This window comes from Neolamprologus multifasciatus, chromosome 4 (assembly GCF_963576455.1).
Source record: "Neolamprologus multifasciatus chromosome 4, fNeoMul1.2, whole genome shotgun sequence".
In the NCBI taxonomy this organism is placed as follows: Eukaryota; Metazoa; Chordata; class Actinopteri; order Cichliformes; family Cichlidae; genus Neolamprologus; species Neolamprologus multifasciatus.
This window is the reverse complement of record NC_140442.1, coordinates 15,435,099-15,460,102: the sequence shown is the minus strand read 5'-3', so window position 1 is coordinate 15,460,102 and position 25,004 is coordinate 15,435,099. Positions and strand designations below refer to the sequence as shown.

General features: G+C 40.2%; 2 protein-coding genes and 1 non-coding gene across 3 annotated transcripts; 1 reads left to right on the top strand and 2 right to left on the bottom strand.

Moving 5' to 3' along the window:
- The first annotated feature begins 1,718 nt into the window (after positions 1 to 1,718).
- Positions 1,719 to 14,516, top strand: sdr42e2 (short chain dehydrogenase/reductase family 42E, member 2). The gene is made up of 11 exons (XM_085157122.1): positions 1,719 to 3,143; positions 3,772 to 3,867; positions 5,429 to 5,486; positions 6,962 to 7,080; positions 7,262 to 7,337; positions 8,835 to 8,917; positions 9,505 to 9,642; positions 9,748 to 9,813; positions 9,939 to 10,002; positions 10,104 to 10,177; positions 13,317 to 14,516. Exons 1-11 carry the CDS (start codon positions 2,712 to 2,714, stop codon positions 13,563 to 13,565), a joined length of 1,455 nt encoding a protein of 484 aa, XP_085013248.1. The 5' UTR covers positions 1,719 to 2,711; the 3' UTR covers positions 13,566 to 14,516.
- Positions 14,517 to 15,021: 505 nt separating this feature from the next.
- Positions 15,022 to 15,103, bottom strand: trnal-uag (transfer RNA leucine (anticodon UAG)). Its single transcript has one exon. It is a non-coding gene; the product is annotated as a tRNA-Leu (tRNA).
- A 1,842-nt stretch (positions 15,104 to 16,945) lies between these two features.
- Positions 16,946 to 25,004, bottom strand: cdr2a (cerebellar degeneration-related protein 2a). Its single transcript, XM_085157121.1, has 8 exons — positions 24,678 to 25,004; positions 22,576 to 22,688; positions 20,883 to 21,031; positions 20,569 to 20,745; positions 19,004 to 19,318; positions 18,566 to 18,842; positions 17,283 to 18,428; positions 16,946 to 17,246 (listed from the first exon to the last, which is right to left on the bottom strand). The coding sequence occupies exons 1-7, from the start codon at positions 24,958 to 24,960 to the stop codon at positions 18,153 to 18,155; spliced, it is 1,590 nt and encodes a 529-aa protein (XP_085013247.1). The 5' UTR covers positions 24,961 to 25,004; the 3' UTR covers positions 16,946 to 17,246; positions 17,283 to 18,152.

Here is a 25,004-nt window from a genome sequence, read left to right as displayed (position 1 = left end):
TCCTCTCCAAAAGCCCAGGGCGAGGAGTGAGTGTTTTACCTGACCGGTTATCAAGTTAGAGATGTCATTCGATGCCTGACCCCACATTTTCTCTTTCCCCTTTTCAATGAAAATATTTTCTGTTATTTTCTCGTAGCGATCTGACTCACATAGGTAAACTCACAAAGTGTTTGAATGCTTTACTTTCACTGTAATTACATTTTTATGGTTTTTGTGCCCCTACTCACCGTGTACTAGAAACAACTCCTTGCATTTATCAAGAGATAAGACTTTCCCTTTTCTTTTTGTCCTTGATATTTATGCAGACTGCTGACTTACCGCTGCAATGACGGCAGGATGAGCAAACGCTCACCAGAAAATACACTTCCTGGTCACTTTCTTAGGTACACCTTGATAGGATGGACCACTTCTGCCTTCCCTACTCTCTTAATTCTGCATGGCACAAATTAAAAGGTGCTGGAAACATCATCAAAGGTTTTGATCCATGTTGACATGATAGCATCACACAGTTGCTGTAGACTTATCCATGCTGTGAATCTCCTGTTCCATCACATCCCAAATGTTATCCTGCTGGAAGCAAGCATCAAAAGATGGGCGCAGTGAAATCTGATGTAAATTACCCAAAGAATTTTCTGGCTTACTTTCTATGAGTGCCATCGCTCTCTTTTATAATGTCTCTTCTTTGGGACTGTGTAGGATGTGTCACGCCAAGCGGGTAAAAAGATACAAATTAAAATTCCTTCTGTGGCACTGAGTTAAAAAGCCTGTGCAACTTGACATCACCAGTCCACAGCATTGTCACAGAAGGCAAAACAGGACAGCCTGGTTCATCTTGTGCTCTATCAGATATTATTTCTTTTACTTTACTTGAGCTGCTCACATATGCCCTGCAGCCTGTTTGCAAGTAAAGGAGGCAGCAAGAACACAGTTAGTAGTTACTTTTTTGGTTAAGTATTTGTTGATCCTTATTGCCTCTACTATCAGTTAGCCCTCAGAGCTGTATGGACAAAGTGTGGGTAAGTGGCTGTAGCTCAGGAGGTAGAACAGGGCATCTGCTAATTGGAAGCTTGGTAGTTCAATCTTTGGCTGCTGGAATCTGCATGTCAAATATCCTGGAACCCAAGTTGCTCTCCCATGTGCCCATTGGAGGGTGAATGTAACAGAAAGCACTTAGGCATAAAAAAGTGCATGTGTGAATGGAATATGTTGTAAAAAGAGCTTTGTGTACTCAAGTAGAGTAGAAAAGCACGATAGAAAGATCCAGTCTATTTACCACAAGACAGAAGGTAACCCTGGAGCTTTTAGATCATGAGGGGGGAATTAATTTTCTCAAGGGCCACATTAGAAACTACAAATTTTTTAGTTTTTGTTTTGGAGGACTTGCCAAGAAGACTGACTAATTTCAGCTCAACAGTAACATTTAATTTTATCTCTCTCTGACTGAAGACCTACTTATGGTTCATTTAAAAGTAGAGTGGGGGTCAGAGCCTTCAGCTCCCACTTTGGATTCGGGAGACAGACACCTCTTTTTATGATAAAGCTTTAAAGGGCTTCCCAGAATGCACTTTGTATTTCTTCATCATTCACTTCATTTCACTCTCCTTGTGTGTATAGCCACTCTGCATTTAATCATTACTTATTATTAAGCTCTGCATCCAAATTCCCACCAGAGGTGTTCCTTACAATTAATTATATATAATTATACATTATACATTATATATATACACTATAGTAAAAAGAATTATGTTTTTGCAATCTATAAGTTAAAATGTTGGGTTATTATATTAAAACTTTCTATTTGTAACTAATTTAAGTGTTACGTTTTTTTGCGCGTGTGTGTGTGGCAAAAAAACCCAAGCAACTTCCGTACATAAAAAAATGAAATGGGGTGCTTGCTCGTCCATCCGGTGCTTCTAGAAATGTGATCCTCGCTGCCACGGGCCTGCGCACTGCCTGCAAACATTACGGTAGCAGATGTAAAGTGCAGGTGTGTGACAGGTGAGAAAGGTGACGCATCGAGAGGGCCTGACGGCGAGGTATAGACTGTATTATTGCATGAATCCACCAGCACGGGTACGGATGTGCGAGGAGGACAGGAGCAATCAGGTGAGTAGATGTGACATATAGAGATGACTATCAGGAAGGTATTTTTATTTAATTAAAGAGTGCACGTCATCGCTGTCGGACCTGCGTTTATTCATAGATTAAGCTCGTTTATTTTAGTGAAAAACCCGTGATATTCTGCCTAATTTGGCGAAACATGATGGGTTTATTACTGACAGGCCAAAAACAAAACAAAACAAAAAAATACATATGCACGCATACAGTAAAATTATGTATCAGAAATTCTTCTTTCAGAATACCTCCCTCCCCACCCCGTTAAATATCCGTATGTTATATGCAGTCTATAAAACATAATGTTATTATTTATGAGTGAAATGTCTGACCAGTTGTCATCTCTGACATCTTCTTTATCAAAACTCAACAAAGAGAAAAAAGTGGTGTTCAGGAGCACTGAGCTCTATTTTAAATAATGAAAGACTCTGAAGTGGTACAGCTATCCGAACTTGAATGATGTGAAAACAAAGGGATTATAAATGACAGGACACTTTCAGAAACTTAAGATAAATTCTCATTACCGGTCAGTTTTCAATGATTCTGAAACAGTGAATATGTATTTTATTCCTTTTTAAAATCCCATCACAGCATCCATGGAGCTGTGCAGTCCCAGCATGACTGAAAGCAGAGGGTCTCTGTGCCAGGTGAAGCACTTTCCCTGCCAAAGCGTCCCCATTTGTCGCCTGCAGACCAATGGGCACCACGGGCACAACATCGCCCACCTCGCTCAGCAGCCGTGGGTCATCCATCCTGCCCCGGCGGTCGCCTCCGGCCCCTCTGTGGCTGTGAGAAACAGAGTAAACACCGCCACCGCTGCTACCTGCAGCAGCCCCGACTGTGTGGCCTCCAGACTGGGAGAGGAAAAGCATCGAGGTGTCCCAAAGGGGAAAGTGGTGGTGACGGGAGGAGGGGGATACTTTGGCTTCAGGCTTGGGAGACAACTGGCAAATGAAGGGTTTTCAGTGATCCTTCTGGACTTGAATAAGCCTCCCTGTGATATTCCCGATGGAGCGACGTTCTATCAGGTATGGCTTTACTCTGTTTACCCCTCTTCTCCACACATTCCTCATAGCTTTGCCCTGAAGAACACTTAATACTATACTGCAGTGTAACAGTACAGGACACCTATTGTTTGATAGCATCTTATAACACATGTCAGGTCTCTACATGGTGATGAAAAGCCATTTGAAGTCCAGGTCTGAAGCCAGTTGTGTCACCCATAGCACAGGTTTGGGTTATAAAGGTATGGTTTGTTTCCACCTAACTGACACAACTTCGTGTGGAGACGGGGAAATGAATTCTAGTATTTCCTCGTGTCAGCGTACGTATGTGTCTTGGCTGGAAACAGACACGGGTGATTGATCTGTCTCGGCGCACCAGCTGCTGCCTGGGTCAAAGAGGGTGGAAGCATGATTCGGGTTTCACCTGCACTCCTCTTGGCACACTTACCTTAATTATAACTGTCCTTTCAGGGGTTAGATATTGACCATTTTACATGAAAAGCACTGGGTGTTAATGTTTTGCTGTTGTACATTTCAAGCTAATCAACAGTACAAGCCTACCTTCATCCTCCCAGAAGAATCTGATTAGGCATCTTTTGTGTCCTCAGAGTTATAACTAATTATCTGATTGTCTTGTTCTTCTTTCTTACAGAGTGACATTCGAGATTATTCTTCCCTGTATAAAGTGTGTGAAGGGGTTGACTGCATGTTCCACACGGCGTCTTATGGCATGTCTGGCCCAGAGCAGGTGACTTCATGCCTTCCTCTGCTTTTTTCCTCAACAGCCAGTCATTCAAACAAGTCATGTTTCATTTATTAAACCTCCTGTGGAGGAACAGCCTTGTTTGGTATGTCACGCTTTCTGTTCAAACCGTGAACACATGACAGGCTGACCTGCACGACTGGTTGTTTTTCCATGCTCTCTTGATGCAAATCATAGGAGCTGCTTAAGGCTACTAGCAGCAGGAAAAATAGCACCTCAAGGTTCTTCCTCAGACTAAATACAGAAAGTCAATATTTTAAAAACACACCTGTTGTAAGTTTTAGCTGTGTAAGTCAAAAAGTATGTATTAAGTATGTACAAATAAATGTGTCCAGTGTTGCATATTAAACACAAGCTATGTAATTTTTATTTTCTATTTTTCTTTTACATTATCTAATATCATGCATCACTGTTTTGGTGTGTAGGAGTTGGTGTCAGTGTCAGGCTCCAGCCTCCTGCCGCCCAAAGGCTGGACAAGTGCTTAAAAAATGTTGGATATTCTCAATAGTTCATACGCTTATAAAGGATTCCAGCTGTGTGCCATAGCCATGAAATGAAGTGTCTGTTACGCATAAGATAACTACCAAGTCCTCAAAAGAATGAGACTATATTTTTCTTTCCATAAGTTAAAATGTTGGTTTATTTTCTCAAATAATAACCTAATAACACAGAATTTCAAAGGATTTTTTGGGGGTTAATCTTAAGTTATTTTCTTGGCATTTCAAGTCAGTAAGTAACGCTAATCCTAATTTCAAGTTATTCACTTGAAATTTTAATAACAACCCCAAATTCTGACTTATGGGTGTCTTTTTTTCAGTGTGGGAACCAAGTTTCCATAAATAACAGCAAAGCTCATAAACAAAGAACATTTATAAATGAGTACTCCTCCCGTTTAGCCATTTGGCTTCTGCTTTAGAGCTCATAAACACAAAACAACATATGACCACAAATTTCTTTTTTAAATACTGCATTTCCCAAACAGTTTGACTGCAAACCGTTCAGTCTGACAGCCAGTTAGCTCAGCTCTTTAATGTCAGCTGATGTAGCTTCTGACTTTTTCTCTAATTTTATTTCCAATTGCACCTGGATAAGGACAAGCATATTAAAATATGAGGCTGCTCTTTATATTGCTTATGCCTTGTTTTCCTTATCTACAGTGGCTAGCATTGATGTATACAAATACGTAGTTCATCTTTAGTCTCCATAGCCTTGGATTCCAAATCCAAATATAGAAAAGTCAGTGAGGAAAAAAAAATCACATGGACACATTTGTTTGCTGCAGACTTGTATACTTGTATTCTTGCTCTTCTGTTGTACATCACTCAAAATCCAATCTAATATTTCCTATTTTTGTGTCTATTTTTACTATATTTAATGCTATTTGGCTTCTATCTGCTCTCAAAGTTGATATAGTTAATATGAGAGCCTAAGTGAGATGGATGTAAAGTCATTATTGTGCAGAGGTGGAAACAAGGGCTGTATTATCTATAGAAGAGAAAATATGCAGTCAGGAGTAACAGCCTTCCTCTTTGTCTCTGGCTTTTAGTTGAGGAAAGAGCAGGTGGAGTCCGTCAACATTGGTGGAACCAATAACGTCATAAATGGTAAGAAAATTGTCGCAGACAGAAAAGAAAGTTGTTACCTCTCAGCTTCACACACATCTCAGTAACAATAATCTCTGCAAACAATTCCAGTCCAGTTTCCGTCCACCTTATAACACAAAAACAGCACTATGAAACATTGCCAACAACCTCCTAATGGCAGCTGACTCCGGTTCTCTCACCATCCTCATCATCGATCCAAGTGCAGCCTTTGATACGATTTCTCACTCTATCCTTCTGAAAAGACTTGCATCCATTGGCACAAGTCATACACCTGACACCTGGTTCACCTCATATCTGTCAGATAGCACTCAGGTCATTCAAGTTAAATCTCACTCTTCAAGTTCATTTTCTGTTTCTGGTGTGCCCCAGGGTTCGGTACTGGGGCCTCTTTTATTCCTTATTTACATGCTTCCACCTGATCACATATATAAAAAATATAATATTAACCATCACTGTTACACAGATGAGACTGAGCTGTATATTTCTTCCCAACCCAATTTCACCCTTCCACTCATCTCCCTTTGTGACTGCCTCATGAAGGTTAAATCTGGTTCACCTCCAAGGTTTTCAAACTCAAGAGTAATAAAACTGAAGTTCTACTTGCCTGCACAGCTTCCACATTAACCAAATCCCACAAGTTTTCCATTAATATTGACAACTCCTCCATCCTTCCCTCCCATCAGGTTAAGAGTCTGGGTGTCATCCCCGACAGCACTTTGCCGTTTCAGTCTCATATTAATCACATCACCCAGTTCGCCTGCTTCCACTTACGCAACATCAGTCGTCTCTGTCCTTTCCCCACCCCCCATGCTGTTGCTATCCTTGTCCCTGCTTTGATTGATTATTGTAATTTTCTTCTCTTTGATCTTCCCAACAAGTTACAAATTACAAATTCTTCAGAATTCTGCAGCCCAGATCACAACTCGCACACCCTCCAAAGAGCACATCACCTCTGTTCTTCAACAGTTTCACTGGCTGCCCATAGATTGTAGAATCACTTTCAAAATATTGCTTTTCACTTTCAAATGTATCCATATCCTGGCTCCTCCCTTCTTGTATTATTTACTTAGGTCTTCATCCACCACTCACCTTATTATTCCCTCTCCCCATCTCACTACTATGGAGAACAGAGGTTTCAGCTGCTCTGCTCCCCGACTTTGGAATTCACTTCCTCCTGATAGCAGGAATACTGGCTTGCTTCCCTTATTCAAGTCAAAACTCTAACCCCATTTTTTAAATACTGCCTTACTCTTTTTAAATATTAAATCCAATTATTTTCTAATACTGCTTTTTTATTATCCTTTTTACTGTTTGTCCTTTAGGCTTTGTTCGTTGACCTTGGGGTTTAGAAAGGTGCCTAGAGAGTGACATTTTATAAATGGATGCACACCTGCATAATACATTGTGGCATATTGAGCATTATGTCAGCATTCATAGATTTGACTCTCTTTGCTGTGATCCTTTGTCTCATACAGTGTGTAAGGAGAGGAGCATCCCCAGACTGGTGTACACCAGCACCATCAATGTGGTGTTTGCAGGGAAACCGATTGTGGATGGTGATGAGGCTTCGGTGCCATATGTGCCCCTTGATGCTGTGAGTACTTAAAATAACTGCATTCTCACCACCCTAACGATAATAAACCACATCACTAATGTTCCAGCAAAACCTTTGTCACACCAATAATAGCTCTGCAATTCTACTAAATACACGTTTGCCAGCAATTTTCTGCACTTTAGGGGGAAATAATAAGGCGGTATTTATGTTTCTGTTGCAGCATATTGACCACTACTCCAGAACTAAAGCGATTGCGGAGCAGATGGTCATCGCAGCCAATGGGAGCTCCCTCAAAGGTTGTGAAATTGATAACTGTGCCTAATTGCTGAATTACATGGGAAAGGGCACATTGAGAGAAAATTGCAATTGTTTAAAAAAAACCAAAAAGCAACAAAAATGTGTGTTTGAAAGAGTGAGAGAAAATAGACAGAGGCAACAGTTTCCATGGAGACTCGGTGTGCAATTCGATCATACAACAGTGATTGTGCTTTAAACTCGGCGCTGGCCAGAACAGTCTCATTAGTGCAGCAGTCACTTGACATTGATGTCTTAAACACACATGTAAAGTATATATTTGAGTGTATATAATGGCTCATTTTCTCATACAGTATTGTTGCTTTTTACACTGTGATTTATAAAGCCTTTCCTTTAGTGAAACCTGCACGCCAACAGTGAGCACCAACATGCAATTTAGCTTAAAAGCATGCATGTCTCATTATCTACTGCAGCTGGTCATGTGTTTGTGTGCGTAATAATAATAATAATAATAATAATAATAATAATAACAGGATGCCTGTACCGATGTCAGGAACAACCTAAAAGTCACTGAGATGCTAAGGCTGGGTCGGCAAACTTTTGTTTTGATTCAGTTGATTTGCTGAGATTGGAAAATAAGTTTCAAATCCTTATTAATGAGAAGAGAGAGAGAAAAGCTCCTCTGCCCTCCAGCTGACTCCATTCCTAATACTGGCAATCAGGTCCAATCATGAGACCAACCACAAAAAATGATCGTAATCAATCACAAACACCATTTAAACATCTAATGAACAGCATACACATCTTTGTCTTCTTAAATTCATGCGTGACTCCTACAAAGCAATTTTTAAGTAAATCTGCTCCACTGCACTTGCTCCACCTGATTGAGTCTATATGTAAGGTTTACTTAAGAACACTTCACAGGCTTATTTAATGTCCAGCCATAGTTGTTGTTTCTCCATGCTCTCATTTTAATCGTTTTCTTTCCATTCACCTGCCACAGCTTCTCACTGGTTCTGCTGGAGGTTTATTCTTGTTAAATGGGAGTTTTAAATCCCACTCTTACCATGTCCTGGCTTAAATTGGAGGGGAAGTAGGTTCTTTATATTGCAAAATTCCTTTAATTGGCATGATATAAATACAGTGAATGATATAAACATAAAATACATTCAAATTTATCTTGCAGAAGTTTTCTTCTTCTTTGCTTCTTCCTTATTATTATTATTGTTGTTGTTGTTGTTGTTGTTGTTGTTGTTGTTGTTATTTGCCTTAAATCTGTGTTAATTAATCATACAACATATAAAACTATCTTGATACATTATAAGGATCATATAAATAGATATAAATAAGCACAAGTCTTAATGCAGCCCTTTTCCTTGTTTCCTTTTCCTAGTATTTTAAGTACTTGTAACATTGGTATTTTAATGCATGTACTTAGTCCACTACTTCTAGAGGAGAAAAAAAAATCCCAATTAGATTTTAATAAAGAAAAGCTTTAAAATATTTATGAAGTGACATTTTGATCTTCCTTTATGAAGGTGGAGGCCCGCTGCGCACTTGCATCCTGCGGCCCTGTGGCATCTACGGACCAAAAGAGAGAAGACACCTACACAGAGTGATGGTAGGGGACTAAAGCGTCTTATAGTGATGATGAATTACTTCTGTGCTGCTACTGGAAAAAAATGTTCATCTCGCGGCGTCTGAAGCCTCGCTGGCAGAATTATTCCTGTCTGAAGAGTTTGCATTATTGATGGAGCTCTTCTGGCATCCAGTTACGGATGCCTTTTCTTCCAGTGTCTCCTCTGCGAGGCGGCAGTCGGCACAGTCTGGTGAAGGGCTGCAAGGATTACATTATGTTCTGGGTTTACTACCGGCCAAGAGGCCAGAAGCGTTGACTTTTAATGTTCTGTCGGTTGCTTGTCTCTGTAACCACTAGTCTGGAATTGATGTGAAATAAAATGTATAATATTATTAATCTGTATACATGTGGACTTAAATATTAGCAAACCCAGAGTTAGTAAAACTGACAGTAAAACACTGGGTTGAACATAAGGTTTTTGCACCAGACCGGTTTTGAATTAGACCAGATATCTGCACAGTGTGTGCAGATATCACCATCCAAAATGTTAGTTTGACACATTTTTGGGTTTAGTGTCCATGTTTAAATCAAGAACATGATGCAAGACGAGCTTTTTGTCCCCTGCTCAGATGAATGTGGAGCGTCGGTTGTTCAGTTTCCGGTTTGGTGACCCCCGGGCTCAAATGAACTGGGTGCACGTAGATAACCTGGTACTGGCCCACAGGCAGGCAGCTGAGGCCCTCACGCTGAAGAGGAGCTGTGTCGCTGTGAGTCCACCTCAGAAAATTTAAACAGTAAACATGATGAGTTCCACTGCTCCGGCCTCACAGCTGCTTTGGTCATTTTTAACATGTTAACTGTTCTTTTTGCAGAGTGGACAGGCCTATTTTATTAACGATGGCGTTTCGGTCAATCTGTTTGAATGGTTGATGCCTTTGGTGAGTTGATGCCTCCGTCTGTCAGCAGACTTAATGAAAAAGCTAAAACCAGCGATTACCTGAAGAGTAACTTTGATTCTGAAAGCTACTTTTACTTCTGTTTTGAATTCAACTTTCTGTTGCAGTTTGAGAAGCTGGGCTACAGCCAGCCGTTGATAAATCTGCCGGTTTCACTCGTCTATTCAGCAGGTAGCTCTTCTCTCTTTCACTTTCACTATAGTTGAGTGAAACTTTGGTGAGCTGCTGCTAACTGTGTGTGTGTGTGTGTGTGTGTTTCTTCCTATTTCAAGCCATCCTGGTGGAATATCTGCACGTGGTTCTGAGACCGGTGATAACGGTGCCGCTCCTTTTCACCAGAAGTGAGGTAATTATTCAATTCAATTCAATTTTATTTATATAGCGCCAAATCACAACAAATGTCGCCTCAAGGCGCTTCATAGATACAGAGAAAAGCCCAACAATCATATGACCCCCTATGAGCAAGCACTTTGGCGACAGTGGGAAGGAAAAAACTCCCTTTTAACAGGAAGAAACCTCCGGCAGAACCAGGCTCAGGGAGGGGCGGCCATCTGCTGCGACCGGTTGGGGTGAGAGAAGGAAGACAGGATAAAAGACATGCTGTGGAAGAGAGACAGAGATTAATAACAGATACGATTCAATACAGAGAGGTCTGTTAACACATAGTGAGTGAGAAAGGTGACTGGAAAGGAAAAACTCAATGCATCATGGGAATCCCCCGGCAGCCTACATCTATTGCAGCATAACTAAGGGAGGATTCAGGGTCACCTGGTCCAGCCCTAACTATATGCTTTAGCAAAAAGGAAAGTTTTAAGCCTAATCTTAAAAGTAGAGATGCAATTATGCATCTTTCTTCTTCTATAAAGGGTAAGTCTGATTCTGAAAGCTATTTTTGACTCAGCAAACACAAGATGTCACTCTATACTGCAGAACATTACAGCACCGGCAAGCTCGGTACATATATATCTACCTTGGAGATAAAGTTACCCGCTGTCTGATGAGAACATTCATGTTTAAGTCTCTCCAACGACAGAGACTGACTACATTAATATTTCCGATCACACCCCCCAGTCCCCCCTCCCTCATCTGATGCTATCTCTTGCACATGAATTATGAAAAACTAAAGTGAGCCCTTTTTTAAATTCAGCAGATAAACAAACACTTAACCTTTAATTCTGTCTTTGTATCTGTGATGGTTTTGCATACATTTACTTGACTCAAAAAACTATAAAATTAAAGGAGCAGCTTGGAGTACAACACGTCTTAAGGCGCCTCCGTCACGCGCGGCCTGTGAGGTCCTCATGAATGTGTGATGAGACAGAAACCAAAGCTGAGCACCATGGGCCTGCATGCGCAGGCTCTCTCTCTCAGGCAGCTGCTGGCCGTGGGGATCAGTGGTTGCCCTGTAAATAAAACATAAACTGCTGTGGGTCAGACCAGGAAGTTTGAGGTGAAGTTTACAGGAAGTGACATCACTGCAGAGGCGGTTGCTATGGCTGGGCCACCTCTCGGCTGGTCTCAAATGATCCCGGCAACCCTCAGGTTGAGGCACGGTGTGATGCACAGAGGAGATTTTCCTCTTCCTGGTCTGTGAAGGCACATAGGAAAATAGTTTCAAATTTTGAATCAATCTATTGTAAAGAACAACTAAGCATCTGGTTTTATTCTTATATCTTATATAGAATTTCAAATGAAGTACCTTGAAGTAAATATTTTAAAATGTTGCCAACAGAAATGAACTGTTTGGTAAAGAGGAAAACAGACAATGCATGAGGCAGAGAAGTTTTACTGCTCAATAAATAAATAAATAAATAAAATACAAAGTCTAAAAAGTTACACAAATACAAAGAGCCCAAGAAACTGAGAGAACAGCAGGCAGATGGGCAAAAAAGATTCTGGTGTAGGATGTGAGGGACAACTGAAATTTTAAATAAAACAGGAAATAATCAAAAGACAAAACATGGTGACACAAAAACTCACATTACACATGTATGAAGAATTGTAAACTAACACCACAGCAGGAAACCATCTTAACAAAAACTAAACAGGAACCACAACCGAAATCACACTTAAAATCTAAAGCTCAACATCACAGCTGTAAGAGATCAAAGCAGAAATCCAAAACTCAATCTGCAGAATGTTAAAATCAGAAATAGAATTGAAAAGATTAACTAGGAATTCAAAACCCCAAAACATCACAAAACTACAAAACCATGATGAAACAGTATAATCATTTTTGGTGTTAATGGTCTCCCTTTGCAAAAATGCACATTTTAATATTAAAGATCAATTTTATAATTTATCACGAGCTACGTTTTGGACCCACTGGCATCACAAAAAGTCACGAGTCACTTCTTTATATTCTGCTTCCAGGCCGTCAAACTTTCTTGTAATTCTGTGACGTGGTCTTGAACAGTAGCTCTCCAGGGTTCCTGAAAGTCTTTCAAAGTTTTTCTTTCTTTGGCTCCTTTTTCACTTATTTTAAAACCAGAGCTTTGTCTTGTATTATCATTGACCAATGAATCATTCAAGCATGAAAAAGGCTGCTAAGTCAAGGCAGTACCAGTGTTGTGTCTACACATAAAAGATAATTTTGACATGCTATCTTAAGGCACTTTGTTTCTAGCAGGCTGTTGCAAAACCATGTCAAGTAATTTTCCCCCAATTTTTTAGCTGAATTTAAAAAATGCCAAAGATAACACGGTTTGATTGCCATAAAATATTTTTTATGGACAAAGTGATTCCCAAGAAGCTATATGCTGAAAACTTGGCATATCTCAGCACCCTTCATAGGGGCACTAGTAAGAAGCCGAGCAGCTGCAGAAGGATATGTGTACTTTGTAAGATGTGTACTTTAGCCCAGAGAATACAAATGCATGGGTCACATTTCAGCTACATTTGATTATAGCCTCTGTCCTGGAGTGGTGCCTGTGGCAGTGAGTTACTCCTGGAAGACAAGATGTACTCCATGTGAGACAATCAAGGAAAAATTGAAGGCTTTTCGAAATGCACGGGGAAAAATACTGTATATAGTCAGGATAACTGTCAGGTATAGCAGGATAATCAGGATTCAGCAGTTTGGTATTAAAGTGTGGATACACAACAGATTTGAATGAGTCATGCAGGAAAACTCCAAAGACCTAAAAGGTGTGTACCGACTGAAATCATTAAAGAAAATGTGACTCATGGATGGAAAAAAGAAAAGGGATAGTAGGAACTCTTTTTTTGTCTCACCGGTGTCTGTTTGACCTCTTCTGTCAGTCTGTGTTCACATGCCGAAACCTTAGACTCAGAGGAAAGAAGACACAGTAACTGGAGGCATCCGTCAGTCACAGGTTATCACAATGCAAAACTAAGTTTGCCAAACTGAGGCTAATGTGAGCTGTTAACCTGACAGAATGACCTTTAACTTGGACGACTCTGTATTAAGAAATACAAAAAACAACAAAAAAGAAGCTATAAATGCCTCATCTCTTCCGCTGCAGGTCAGGAACATCGCAGTGAGCCACACTTTTAAAATTGACAAGGCCCGCCGAGATCTGGGCTACAGCCCGAAGCCTTACTCCCTCGCAGACTCCGTGGAGCAATACCTGAAGTCTCGACCGCCTCGCAACACCTCGTCGCTTTTCAGCCTGTCCCGGACCTCCCGGCAGAACCGGCGCCTTTTTCTGCTCCTTCTGATGGGTTTCAGCGTGGTGATACTCATGATATGTTGCGTAATTTGTCAGAACTAAACACATTCCTTCACTGATGCTCCGCTGCACTGCATTCATCTCAGGCATTGCAGTTTCAGATGAGAGACTCTGCTTTTACACAGCTTCTGTTAACTGATTACAGTGTGACAATGTAAGTGGTGACTGACTGATAATAACAAATCACCAGACCCAGCTGAACGTGCTCCAAAAATACGTCTCCAGAATACCAGGCTATGCAAGTTCTGTGTTTCCCATTTTCAAAGACAGCCGCTGTTTTTATGTTTAGACCGCAGTGTGTGTCTGAGTTTAACGTGAGTCTAGCAGGCGGCTGAAAACTATTATGTATTATGTGAATGTTATTGACTTCTCTGGAATTTGACTTTATTGTGGTTTATTTTAAAGCAAACATTTAACTTTATATCACAAAAAGAAAATTATCTGAACTGTAAGTCAATGTATTTAAAGCATGCTTCCAATTTGTATCATAAAGACTTGTGATTTCATAGAGTTCAGTTATTATTGTAGCTGCAAATTTTGTACACTTTTAGAAATAAAAGCATCTAGAAAAATCCAGAGACCATATTTACATATACTGCATTTGTGCAAAAGAATTGAGTCACCCTTAATTTCTTTGGTTCAAAGACATTATTATAGTCTTTTGCTGTAGTTATGCGCAATTTATTTTTCAGGCTTTCTGAAGGTTTTTCAAACTTTTTACTTGCACGTTGGCTGGTTTTGCACTTATTTTCCAGTCCTTGTACCTGACCACATTCACTGGCTTATGAATCATTCAAGCATAAAAAGGCAGCTAACTCAAGAGACGAACGAGTGTTGTGTGAACACATAAAAGACAGTATTAAATTGTATCATCAGCACTTTGTTACTAGTAGCCTGTCATACAAAAACACATCATTTGGTCACATATCTTTTGCTGAATCTATTTAAATGGCCGAGATAACACTATCTGACCGACATAAAATAGTATTTGTGGACGAACAAGTTGATTAGTGAAGAGGTATATCTCAGCATGGAGTGCGGTCAGTTTTTAAGGAAATATGAGTGGGAGACCTAAAAAAATATGTTCAGCAGATAAACTGTATCTGAAAGTCTGCAAAGATCAGACAAAGGACCCGAGAGATGCATTTAGTCTTCAGCTGCTATCAACTGTTCACTGAAGCCTCATCAAAAGTGGTCTTAGTGGAAGGATGGCTGTCAAAAAGCCAGTATACAGAAACAGGATACAAAAGACTGAGGGACGGATATCCAAACTATCGGGATCAGTGTTGGTTGAAAGCGCAACATTGTCATATTTGAAGCTGCCACATGGGGGAGCACTTGCACTGCATAAGAATGCCAAGGGTTACCTGCAGCGTTAAAATTCACATCGTCGCTTGGACATTTAATATGTTATTCATGGTATCCGGTCCAATCTACCTGTCTACGGCCTTCCACGTACTCAACTGAATCATGGCTAATCCAGAAAATAATACATTCTTGGCAGCGGTGGGATTCGAACCCACGCCATCGAAATGACTGGAGCCTAAATCCAGCGCCTTAGACCACTCGGCCACGCTACCACACCTTTAATTCTCGGATACTTAGATTTAAATAACACATCGTAAGGTCGTGTAACCTGTGATGCGTTCGCGTTGTTTCGTCACGTCTGTCAGAAACGTCTGCCTTTATATGCCGCAGAGAAAAATAAGGTGACAAAATAAAGGAAAACCCACGACACACTGAAGCCCTCTGGGGGCTCTGATATGCAGCACAGGTCATTTTGCTTTCATGATTTATGTTCAGTTCATCAATGCAAATTAAAATGATAAAAATCATATGATAGGGAAGTTGCAGTCAACAGATCATACAGACAACTTTGATGGACAATGTTTACCACTGTATTGCTCATTAATTTACAGACCCCTGGGCCCACATGTTTGATGGGCTCCAGCCTCTGATATTGAACAGAAAATGCAGCAGCCAGAGATATTTCATTAGTTTGCCATATGAATGATACTGAGCTATCTACACCTGTAGTCCTTCTCATATCTTTAGGGGGTTCTTGGCATCTGCCTGATGAGCTCCTATTCTTCTACATATCCTCTCATAAATATCATCAACCAAACACACTTGGATGGGATGGGTCCCCATGTGACACAGACTCCCTACCCATTCAATATCTGTCTTATTCCATTCCAGATGAAGGAATAGCGTGAGGAGAGACCCAGATCCAGAGACTAATAACTGCCCCGATGGCTCTTTGGTAGCTCATGGTGGTCCATAAACCTTAACAATGCACTTTATGTTGCTTTCATCTGTCTGTATTTTATACACTGTTGGATGTTTCAATATTAAATTTGTCTTAATCTACTTTATCTTAATTGACCAGGTAACTGCAGCTGCCAGCTGCAACTCCTTTCTTTTTTATTTTTAATATGGAAGTTTTCAAGTAAAGTGTGAATGTTATATGCACTCAATCAAATCAATTATATCATCTGGTGCAGATCAAATGAACTTTTGTTGCCCAAAACAACACTGGATTATGTTCTTGTGAAACTGGCTGACCATCCCCAAAATGATGGAAACTACTTTGCTAATGGTGTCAATACAGTAAAAGGTCATTGTTCAAACAGTGTAAATCATTCCAGGAAAAAAAAGATAATGCTTCCTCCACACACAGAGTTCATTGTTACCTACAGCAAGCCAGCCATTTCTCTCTGTACCATTTCATTTTCACTTGGTCTAGTTTTTCCACACAGCCGTCTGCTGCCTCCTTATCTGATGGCTTTGTGAGGTTACCACGTGCATGTCTTGCTAAGACCTGTCCCTTAGATGCATGGTATGCAAACTTCTTGTTTGGAGGTTTAATGGATTGGGAACTAGTGGAAAGTAGGGTAATTATGAAGCGAGACAAAAGGTTGTTTAATTGTTTGCTGTGCCAGCGTACACAAGGTCTCAGTGACCTTTAAGAATGAGGGCAACTCTGAGCTTTGCAGAAAATATGCTTCACTACTGCTGTGTGTGTTGATTAGATTTTCTTTCCCACAAAAACAGCAGCATTACAGATAACTGAGTTTATTTTTTACGGTTGCTTTTATAGCAGTGTTCACTTTATTAGGTAACAGAAGTTTAAGAGAGGCAAGAAATAAGAGTCCATATGGTACATACTCCTAAGATTGATTTTCATCTGCTGATAGCTCACAATTATGCACTGAAATGAAGAACAGGTTGAAACATATCTGCTCAAAAGCTATGCAGTGATGCCATCTCTCAGGTGTATGAAAAAAAAAAAAGCGCATGCTGCAAAACAGTCTGCACCTTTTTTAAAAAAAGAAAGTATATATATATATATATATATATATATATATATATATATATATATATATATATATATATATATATATATATATATATATATATCCCCTGTGCACCTCCAAACAAGAAGTTTGCATACCATGCTCGCCCTAAGGGACAGGTCTTAGCAAGACATACACATGGTAACCTCACAAAGCCATCAGATAAGCAGGCAGCAGACGTCTGTGTGGAAAAACTAGACCAAGTGAAAATGAAATGGTACAGAGAGAAATGGCTAGCTTGCTGTAGGTAACAATGAACTCTGTGTGTGGAGGAAGCATCATCTTTTTTTCCTGAAATGATTTACAGTGTTTGAACAATGACCTTTTACTGTATTGACACCATTAGCAAAGTAGTTTATCTATCTATCTATCTATCTATCTATCTATCTATCCACACACACACACACAGACTTTTTCCTGATCAACACAACTTTGCTTCCATATCATAGTAAAACATCCACATAAGAAGAAATGGTCCAAAGGGAGAAAAAAACAAAAACAAAAGACAACATTGATTTTTTTAATGCTTTGTTTAATTTTGTGTTTCCACCATAGAAGAAGCACCGCATTGTACATTAAGTTTCACTTTGATTAAATTTTCTCAGAAAAATAAAGAAACAAAAAAATAAATAAACATTTAATCATCTCTAATCTTTTGTTATTAAATAAATAAAACTGAACTCAGTCATGAAAAGTGCAGAGCCTTTCTGTGTCTTTCTGGTGTTAACACACTCGTTTTCCAGTGTCCACTTAATGTACGTTTTGCTCTTAGTGTACCACCGAAACACCACTGGTGAGCCAACTAATGCCAACTTACAAAAACCTACTTACACTAACAATTAAACTCCTCAGACGTCCAATATTACAACATTCCAACTTCTCAGTTTACACAACTCTGACTCAACCGCCATCTTATCAAACACTGTAACACAGCGTAACACCCTTACATGTGCCTCTCTCTTCCAAACACCAAAGGGCCCAGTGGTCACGGGGCAGCCATTACAAAAAACAAAAACCTGAATACTATTGCAGGCGGACGTAATACTTTTGGATTTTGAAGTCAGTCTGCATGTGAAAATGTGCTTTTTGTTCATTGATCCAACTATAAATATTTCTCACAACAAATATAATACATCTAGCTACATTTTGCCACTTAATTTTTGATAAGGACGCAACAGGCATGTCTAAGACTTTGAGGGCCTGAAAGCATTTACAGCACCTGCACCCTCTGAACAGTGTAACAGAGAGCAAGTCATATTGAGATGAATAACATTCAGTTGGAGGATTCATCGTCCCTGACCGGTTGTTCGTTTCCGCTGAGGTCCTCTTTTGTCTTTTGGATGCAGGTGAAGATCTCCTTGAAGAGAGCCTTGTACTCCGGCTGCTGGCCGTCTTCAAGAAGCACGGACAGATCAGACAGAGCTGCAGAGCTGGACAGGCGGCGGCGGGAGCGGCCGCTGGCAAAGGGACTGCTGGATGTCTGGACGGCTTTGTGGCTGAGCTCGTCTGAGGCTTGCTGGCATCGCTGTAACAGCTCATCGTATTTCACCTGGAAAACAAACATATTTTAGGGAAATCTTTCTTCAGTTTTCAAACAGAACAAAAAAAATAAAATTAACTTTTACATCAAACATTCTGACATAGAAGATATTTTTTTAGGAATGCTCTGTTCCACAGATACACCACCTGCAGTGCGCTGTACTGTGCATCCACCTCATTGAGCAGAGAGATGCCCCTCTTTTTCACAGCCTCGGCTCGACGTATACATAGCTGCTCGTGACTACGGAGAATTTCATCTGGGTTTGTTGCCTTCAACACGCTGTCACTGTTGCACCTCTGTCGGCTGTATCTGCTCTGCTCCTCGACAGTTTCAGTCTTCTTCTCTGGCTTGCTTTGCTCTGGGCAGGGCTTGTCCTCCGACGCAAAGAATACAGTGTCAGGCACCAGCAGCTCGTCGGGTTTCCTGACAAGGGTGAGAGTGAAGGGGAACACGCGCATTTAAAAAAAATAAAATATAAAATAATAAAATTACACACTTCGGCTGAATGTCAACAGCAATATCAGAAATAGAGCTAAAATAATTTCACAGTTTGAATCTTCTCCATACATAAAATCATCATCAACCTTTTGGTGCAGTCGGCGCGCCACAGAAGCTGCAGCTGTTCTACTTCGGCCTCCAGCTCCTTTTGTCTGACCTGGTAGCCCGACAGCTGGACCAGCCGCTGTTCCAGGGTGCTGTTTTCCCTTGCTGTCAACTCCATTTCCCGCTCTGCAGCCTCCCTGCGGCTCCGCTCAGCAGCTATCTGGCTTTGAAGCGTCTGGATGGAGTGCTGGAGAGCAGCGTTCTCCTCCTCTGGGTCTGGTTGCTTTTTTCGATCTTGAAACGAGCCATAAGGTGACCAGAGTCCATCCACAAGGTGACTGCCATTGGCTAAATACCTTAGGCAGTGGTTAAAGAGCTTATTAGAGCATCACTTTGAGAGAACAAACAACAAAAGCGATACTGAGGTGAGTTGTTGAGGATATCCTGAAGTGATAAGTGCTGCCAGCGTTACTGAAATATTCTTTGAACTGGATCTAACATGGTTGGACTCAGACACTAACAAACTCTCTTACAATGTGAGAATGAAATGAAACTGTTTATCATGGTGAAAGTGATTTTTCATTCTTCTTAAAAGGTCCACTTTGATAGTGTAGGAAATTATAAAATATTTAAATGACAATAATAATAAAAAAAACTTCATAATGCAAACTAGATATTGTCATATTAATTTAATTAAACATTAAGACAGGTCTGAGTCATTTTTGCTTCTAAGGTTTTTAATTTAACATCCTTTTACAACAAAGACATTTTATGACCTTACATTTCTCAACAAAATTTAATACCCAAAGACTAAGAATCTGCAGAATTCCCGTTACCATTTTGACTTTTTCAATAAAACTGTGTCCTCAAAATCTAGTTCAGAGAAGCTCTGAGTTGAATTACTACCATACACTTCGAGCACTTAGGCTTTATTAGCAGCAGAGAGTAAATTTCCCTGTCCTCTTGGCAGAGGTTACTTGGGTCTCTAAGCAGTCTGAGAAGAATCTTTATTGTAATTTTTAATGCATTAATATTACATAATTCTTTTCAATGTCATTTAAAGTCCACTACACCTAAACAATTAAATAAATTTCTAGACACATCGTTCAGGATTTTTAAAGGCGACAGTTCTACAAAATACACCAAATAAGTGACGCGAGATGCAGCAGCCACATTAGTAAACAGTGACAATGGGGGAGGATTAGCTTCCCTCCCTCATGGATTATGTCTAAAGTAAGCTCTCTGGGTGACCTGAAGATGTCAAGTCAGCATAGGTGACATGAGACAGCAGCGTACTGAAGGTACCACAGCATGAGAAAACGGACCCCAGCTCTCAATGTTGAGATGCTTTCAGCTTCCCTTTTCTTCTTTGCTTTCATGTCAAGGAAGAAAGACGCTGAATCATATTTTCTTTGGTGTTGCCAGATAATTTGAGGCCATGTTTCATTTGTCATTGATCAAAGTGATCAAGAGTACAGAGACAACTCACTGTCTTTAATCCACAATGCTAGGTACAGTTTACCACACCATTTCCTCTGTGAAAACAGTTCCTCTAAACATCAGCGATTAGCATTGTGTTGCTAAATGTGGGTGATGAAAATAGTACCTGTCATGGTGCAAGTCATACAGCTCTTTAAGACAGGACACGCTCTGTGCTCCAAGGCTGCGCCTCTGCTCTGCCAGCTCTCTCTTATTTCGCTCTGCTTCTGCAGTCTTTAGCTCCCCAACTTGGGCCTGCAGGTCCTCCATGAGGGTCTGAAGCACTTCGATAGTCTCAGTTAAACTGAAGGAAAACAAAAAAAACAACAAAAAACAACGACAACATGTTAATGTGGTATATTTTTATTGGAAGCTGACTGGGTGGATAATTATTTAAAACATGATTTGAAAGGGTAATTCACAAATAACTGGTAGACTGACCTTTGGATCTTGTGTTGGGCCATGCGGTTGTCCTGCACCAGTCTCTGATTGCCTTGCTCCAGATCCCTGGCGGCCGTGTCTAGCTGCTCATACACTTTGGCATGCTGGTCATTCATCTGACGCAGCAGCTCCACTTGCTTGGTTAAGTACTGGTATAGAAGAGAGGGAAAAAAACAACAATAATAATCATTTCAAGTTGGAGTAGCACCACTCCTTAAATTTTTCCATGTCGCAACCTAAAATCAAGGAAGAATTTAATGTTCCAAGTTCCTACTCATACCACTCAACGAGTTTCTTTACATTCTTCTAGGAAAATGGGAAATACAGCAAACTAAGACAGTTAAGACCTGTTGCCACTGATTTCCCATTCAGTCCTTCCTGTTTCTCTTCTGTATTAATGGCCTTTAGACAGCCACCTTTCCACTGAGACCATTTATAATAGAGCTTTATTAAACAGCACATGGATCAACTGAAGGGTCAGATGCATCTCGAGGTCTGTGTGAGGTTCTTGCTTCCCCCCCCCCCTCTCATTTCTTAAGATTTTCAGATTCTTTCAGATCATGTTTATCTGCTGTTAGTGCTTCTTTTAAGGCTGCCACTTCTTCTTTTGTTAAGTTTCCTCAATTTCTTTTAAGGACATATTGCACACCATGCTGAGATGTGCCATGATTTTGGCTAACAGTACTAACAATAGCCTTTTTCCCCACATAGGATACCAAAACAGCAACACCAAACTTTCCTGAGAATAAATGTGCTTAAAAAGTACATTAAAAATTCATTATTTCTTATATTTACTTCACACTAAAAGATAACCTTTTATTTTAAAAGCTGGATGGGTACAACTGATCACAAATGAACTTCAGACACAGAGTTCTCAGTAATGTAGTGTTAATGACAACACAGGCCTGTAACCTGTATTTGTCTGCTGACCAGCTTCATCAGTAGGTCAACCGGTGACATCAGCATCAGCGCTTGGCTTTTCAAAATGCTACACTGGACTTGTGACAGTTTTCTTTGGCAAGCATTTCTTCAGACCTTTTGTAGTTTCGTGAAACAAAAGCACACCTCTGAGACTGGAAAGGCGGGTAGCCAGTACAATGTGGGTCAAAGAGATGTATTGGGATTACCAAAACAACCTCTATAAATCCTTCCACCGAAGACGTAAACAAATTAAGGCTCTTATGTGTGCTGACCTTCTAAGTACCGTGTCCTCCAACTCAGATCATCAGCAGTTTACGCATGCGCTATGTCTTAGAACTAAAATATGAGTCTCTCTGCTATTGGATGTTTATTATTTTTAGAATACAAAAACAAAATTTTATTGACTCTAACACAAAATCAAAACCAGGAACAGTGTCCAAGTAAAACAGTGGTATTCCGTTACTGGAAAACCAGTGAAAGTCTTCAAATAATTAGGTAGACAAATGTTCTGCTCCTTGCCAAAGGCTTATTAGATCAGACTGGGTGGGATTAGCTTTTACTCCAACCTATTTTCAGCTGTGCCAATTTCACAATGACTTTCCATTCGGACAGCTTTTCACATGTCTCAGCATGGACTTTTCTCAATGAGTCCTCTAATCATGGACTCATTCACCTAAAAATCAGCCAGAAACTGCATACACTGACAAACAAAATTCTGAAGCACATATTGAGCCTCAAAAACTCAGATTAGTTCCTTCCTAAAATTTATCACCTCGATTTCCTGCAGCTGCTCCTGGTTGGTGGAGTACATCTGCTGCAGGGCCTGCTCCAAGTCATGGTTTCTGTCGAGGAGGGTTTTCCCCAGCTCTGCTGCCAAATGAAGATCTGTACAAAAAAAAAAAGAAGAAAAAAAAAAGAGGTCAAGTAAAACACGCAAACACAAGTTTCGGGATGGACTCAGTGCCTGAATACAGACAGCTGAAAGAATTAGGCAAGTGTGTAAACGTAGCCTCGCGCCAGTGCCACTCACAACAACAACTCATTGTCCCACACCGAGGAATCTAAGGCATGCCTTGTGACCCCTTTCCCCTACTAAATTCTCATGAGTACTGGATCTTGGCCAGCCATGTGAAGCTGGTCTTTTGTGGGACTACTAAGTGCAGGGAATAAAAATGCAATTAAACCAAGCCAAGATAAACTTTAAATGTCACTAACAGAGATGGCAAAATTAACACACTTGTCATTCAAGAAGAAGGACAGGAAATTGTGTTTGAAAAGGGGTCTGGCAGAAGCTGAAGTACTGATGCAACCTCTTTACTTAAGTAAAAGCAAAAAAAAAGCACAGAGGCTGAAGTGTACTCAAAGTATAAATTTAAAAAGTAGCTACTCAAAGGACATTTATACTTTCCATTTTTGTGCTAAGCTCATGTACTTTTGACACGTTTGTGTTCACTGCACACGTTTTACATACATACTTTTATTTCTACATCTTCTAGGGTAAGCGTGTGCAATCAGCACCAACAGTGCGTACACCAGCAGGATTATAAAGTAGCATTTTGTGGGGAACAAACGTAAAATAAACAAGTGAACTACCTAATAATCTTAAATCCTACTCTGAAGCCCATAAAGTTGGTGGAGGAGATGAAGCGGCATACATTTCTTCCCAAATCTCTTTGTGTAAATGCTAAGCATTTTTGTTGTTATCCATGCCCACTGAGGAATGCTACAGGAAGTCATTCTTCCCGCCTGTTGCCAGTGAAGGCTGCAATTTTTTCCTACAAGTTCATCTATTCAATCATGATACTAAATGATTAACAATTCTCAGTTAGTAGTTGTTGTTTTTTTTAGCCCTGGGATAGACTGGAGACCTGTCCAGGGTGTGCCTCTGCCCTGTGCAACCCCCCTTTTAGGATATAAAATACAAATAAACTTTAATTGGTTGGTCAGTCATCTATTTTCAACTATCTGCCCATTTCACATCACTAAATTATAACCTAACTCTGGTTGCATTCATATAACAATACACTGTAAAAAACACATTCACAAATCTGCCACACCACACACATAATTATGTTCAGTGTCGCATCTTCCTCTTCCTTACTCCTTCTTATTCACAGTGATATTGGTTAGAGGATCTGTGTGGCTCGCTCAGAAGCACAGACAGGGGTCATGTTAGTCTGAAAACAATAAACACAGGGGGACCGGTGACAGCCTCAGGAAATCCTGGCTGTGTAGGAGACCTCATGTGGATTGCATGACTATTGTGGGTCTGTGCCACAAGGACTTCAACTTCAATTTAATCTGTGAGCTCTTATTTAGGGGCTTTTGTCACTGTTTTTCCTAAGGCTCTTACACCTAACATTAGTAATAAAAAAAAAAAACCCACTTCAGCTAATAGTAAAATTATTTCAAGTATATTTTTGAACTTAACCTAAAACTAGAAGTAAAATGTACATAAAATGCCTTTAGTGTTAGTGTTGGTCAATTTGAAGTGATCAACAAGCATGAGGAGGCCCTGATGCAGAAGTTTATTGAAACATCCTCATGGCTGTGAGTCAGTTTTACAATGAGTTGTGTTTACATTACTAATACCTATTCTGGATGTGTCAAATATTACCTCTACCAACTATTTTAACACTTAACCTAGCATAAAAATAGCATAACTAAATAAAAACTCAACTTTAATAAGCAAACTCACTCGGGAGACTAACTGAAACTTAACTTAAAAAAATAGCTACAATAGGCAGACAGTAGCAGCAACGCTCATTAATTTACTCATTTAAAATAAAACATAAAACTGGAGTAACACAACCTGCCCACACAGACACCGTCAGTCAGAGTTAGGGTGCGACCTCAGGGCTGAGCGGCTCTTACCATGTTCGAGCTCTTGCTGGTTGTACCAAGACTCTCCATTCTTCTCAAATTCTTCCTCCAAAATCATGTCGGTTAGCATTTTCAAACCGAGGGGTGACCCAAAACTCCACCCGACAGGAGCCCCACACACTTGAGTTTGACGGCTAGAAGCTGACCGCAGACCACCGCCTCGAGTGGTCAAACGTAACTCACATCCTCCCCGGTGTGTGAGAGGCTTTAAAGTCTGTTGTCTACAGCAACGTGGCAAATCACCCCAGCATCCGGCAGGAGGCAGAAAGAGCATATACGAAATTTAATCGATTAATTAAAAAACGCACTGAACACATT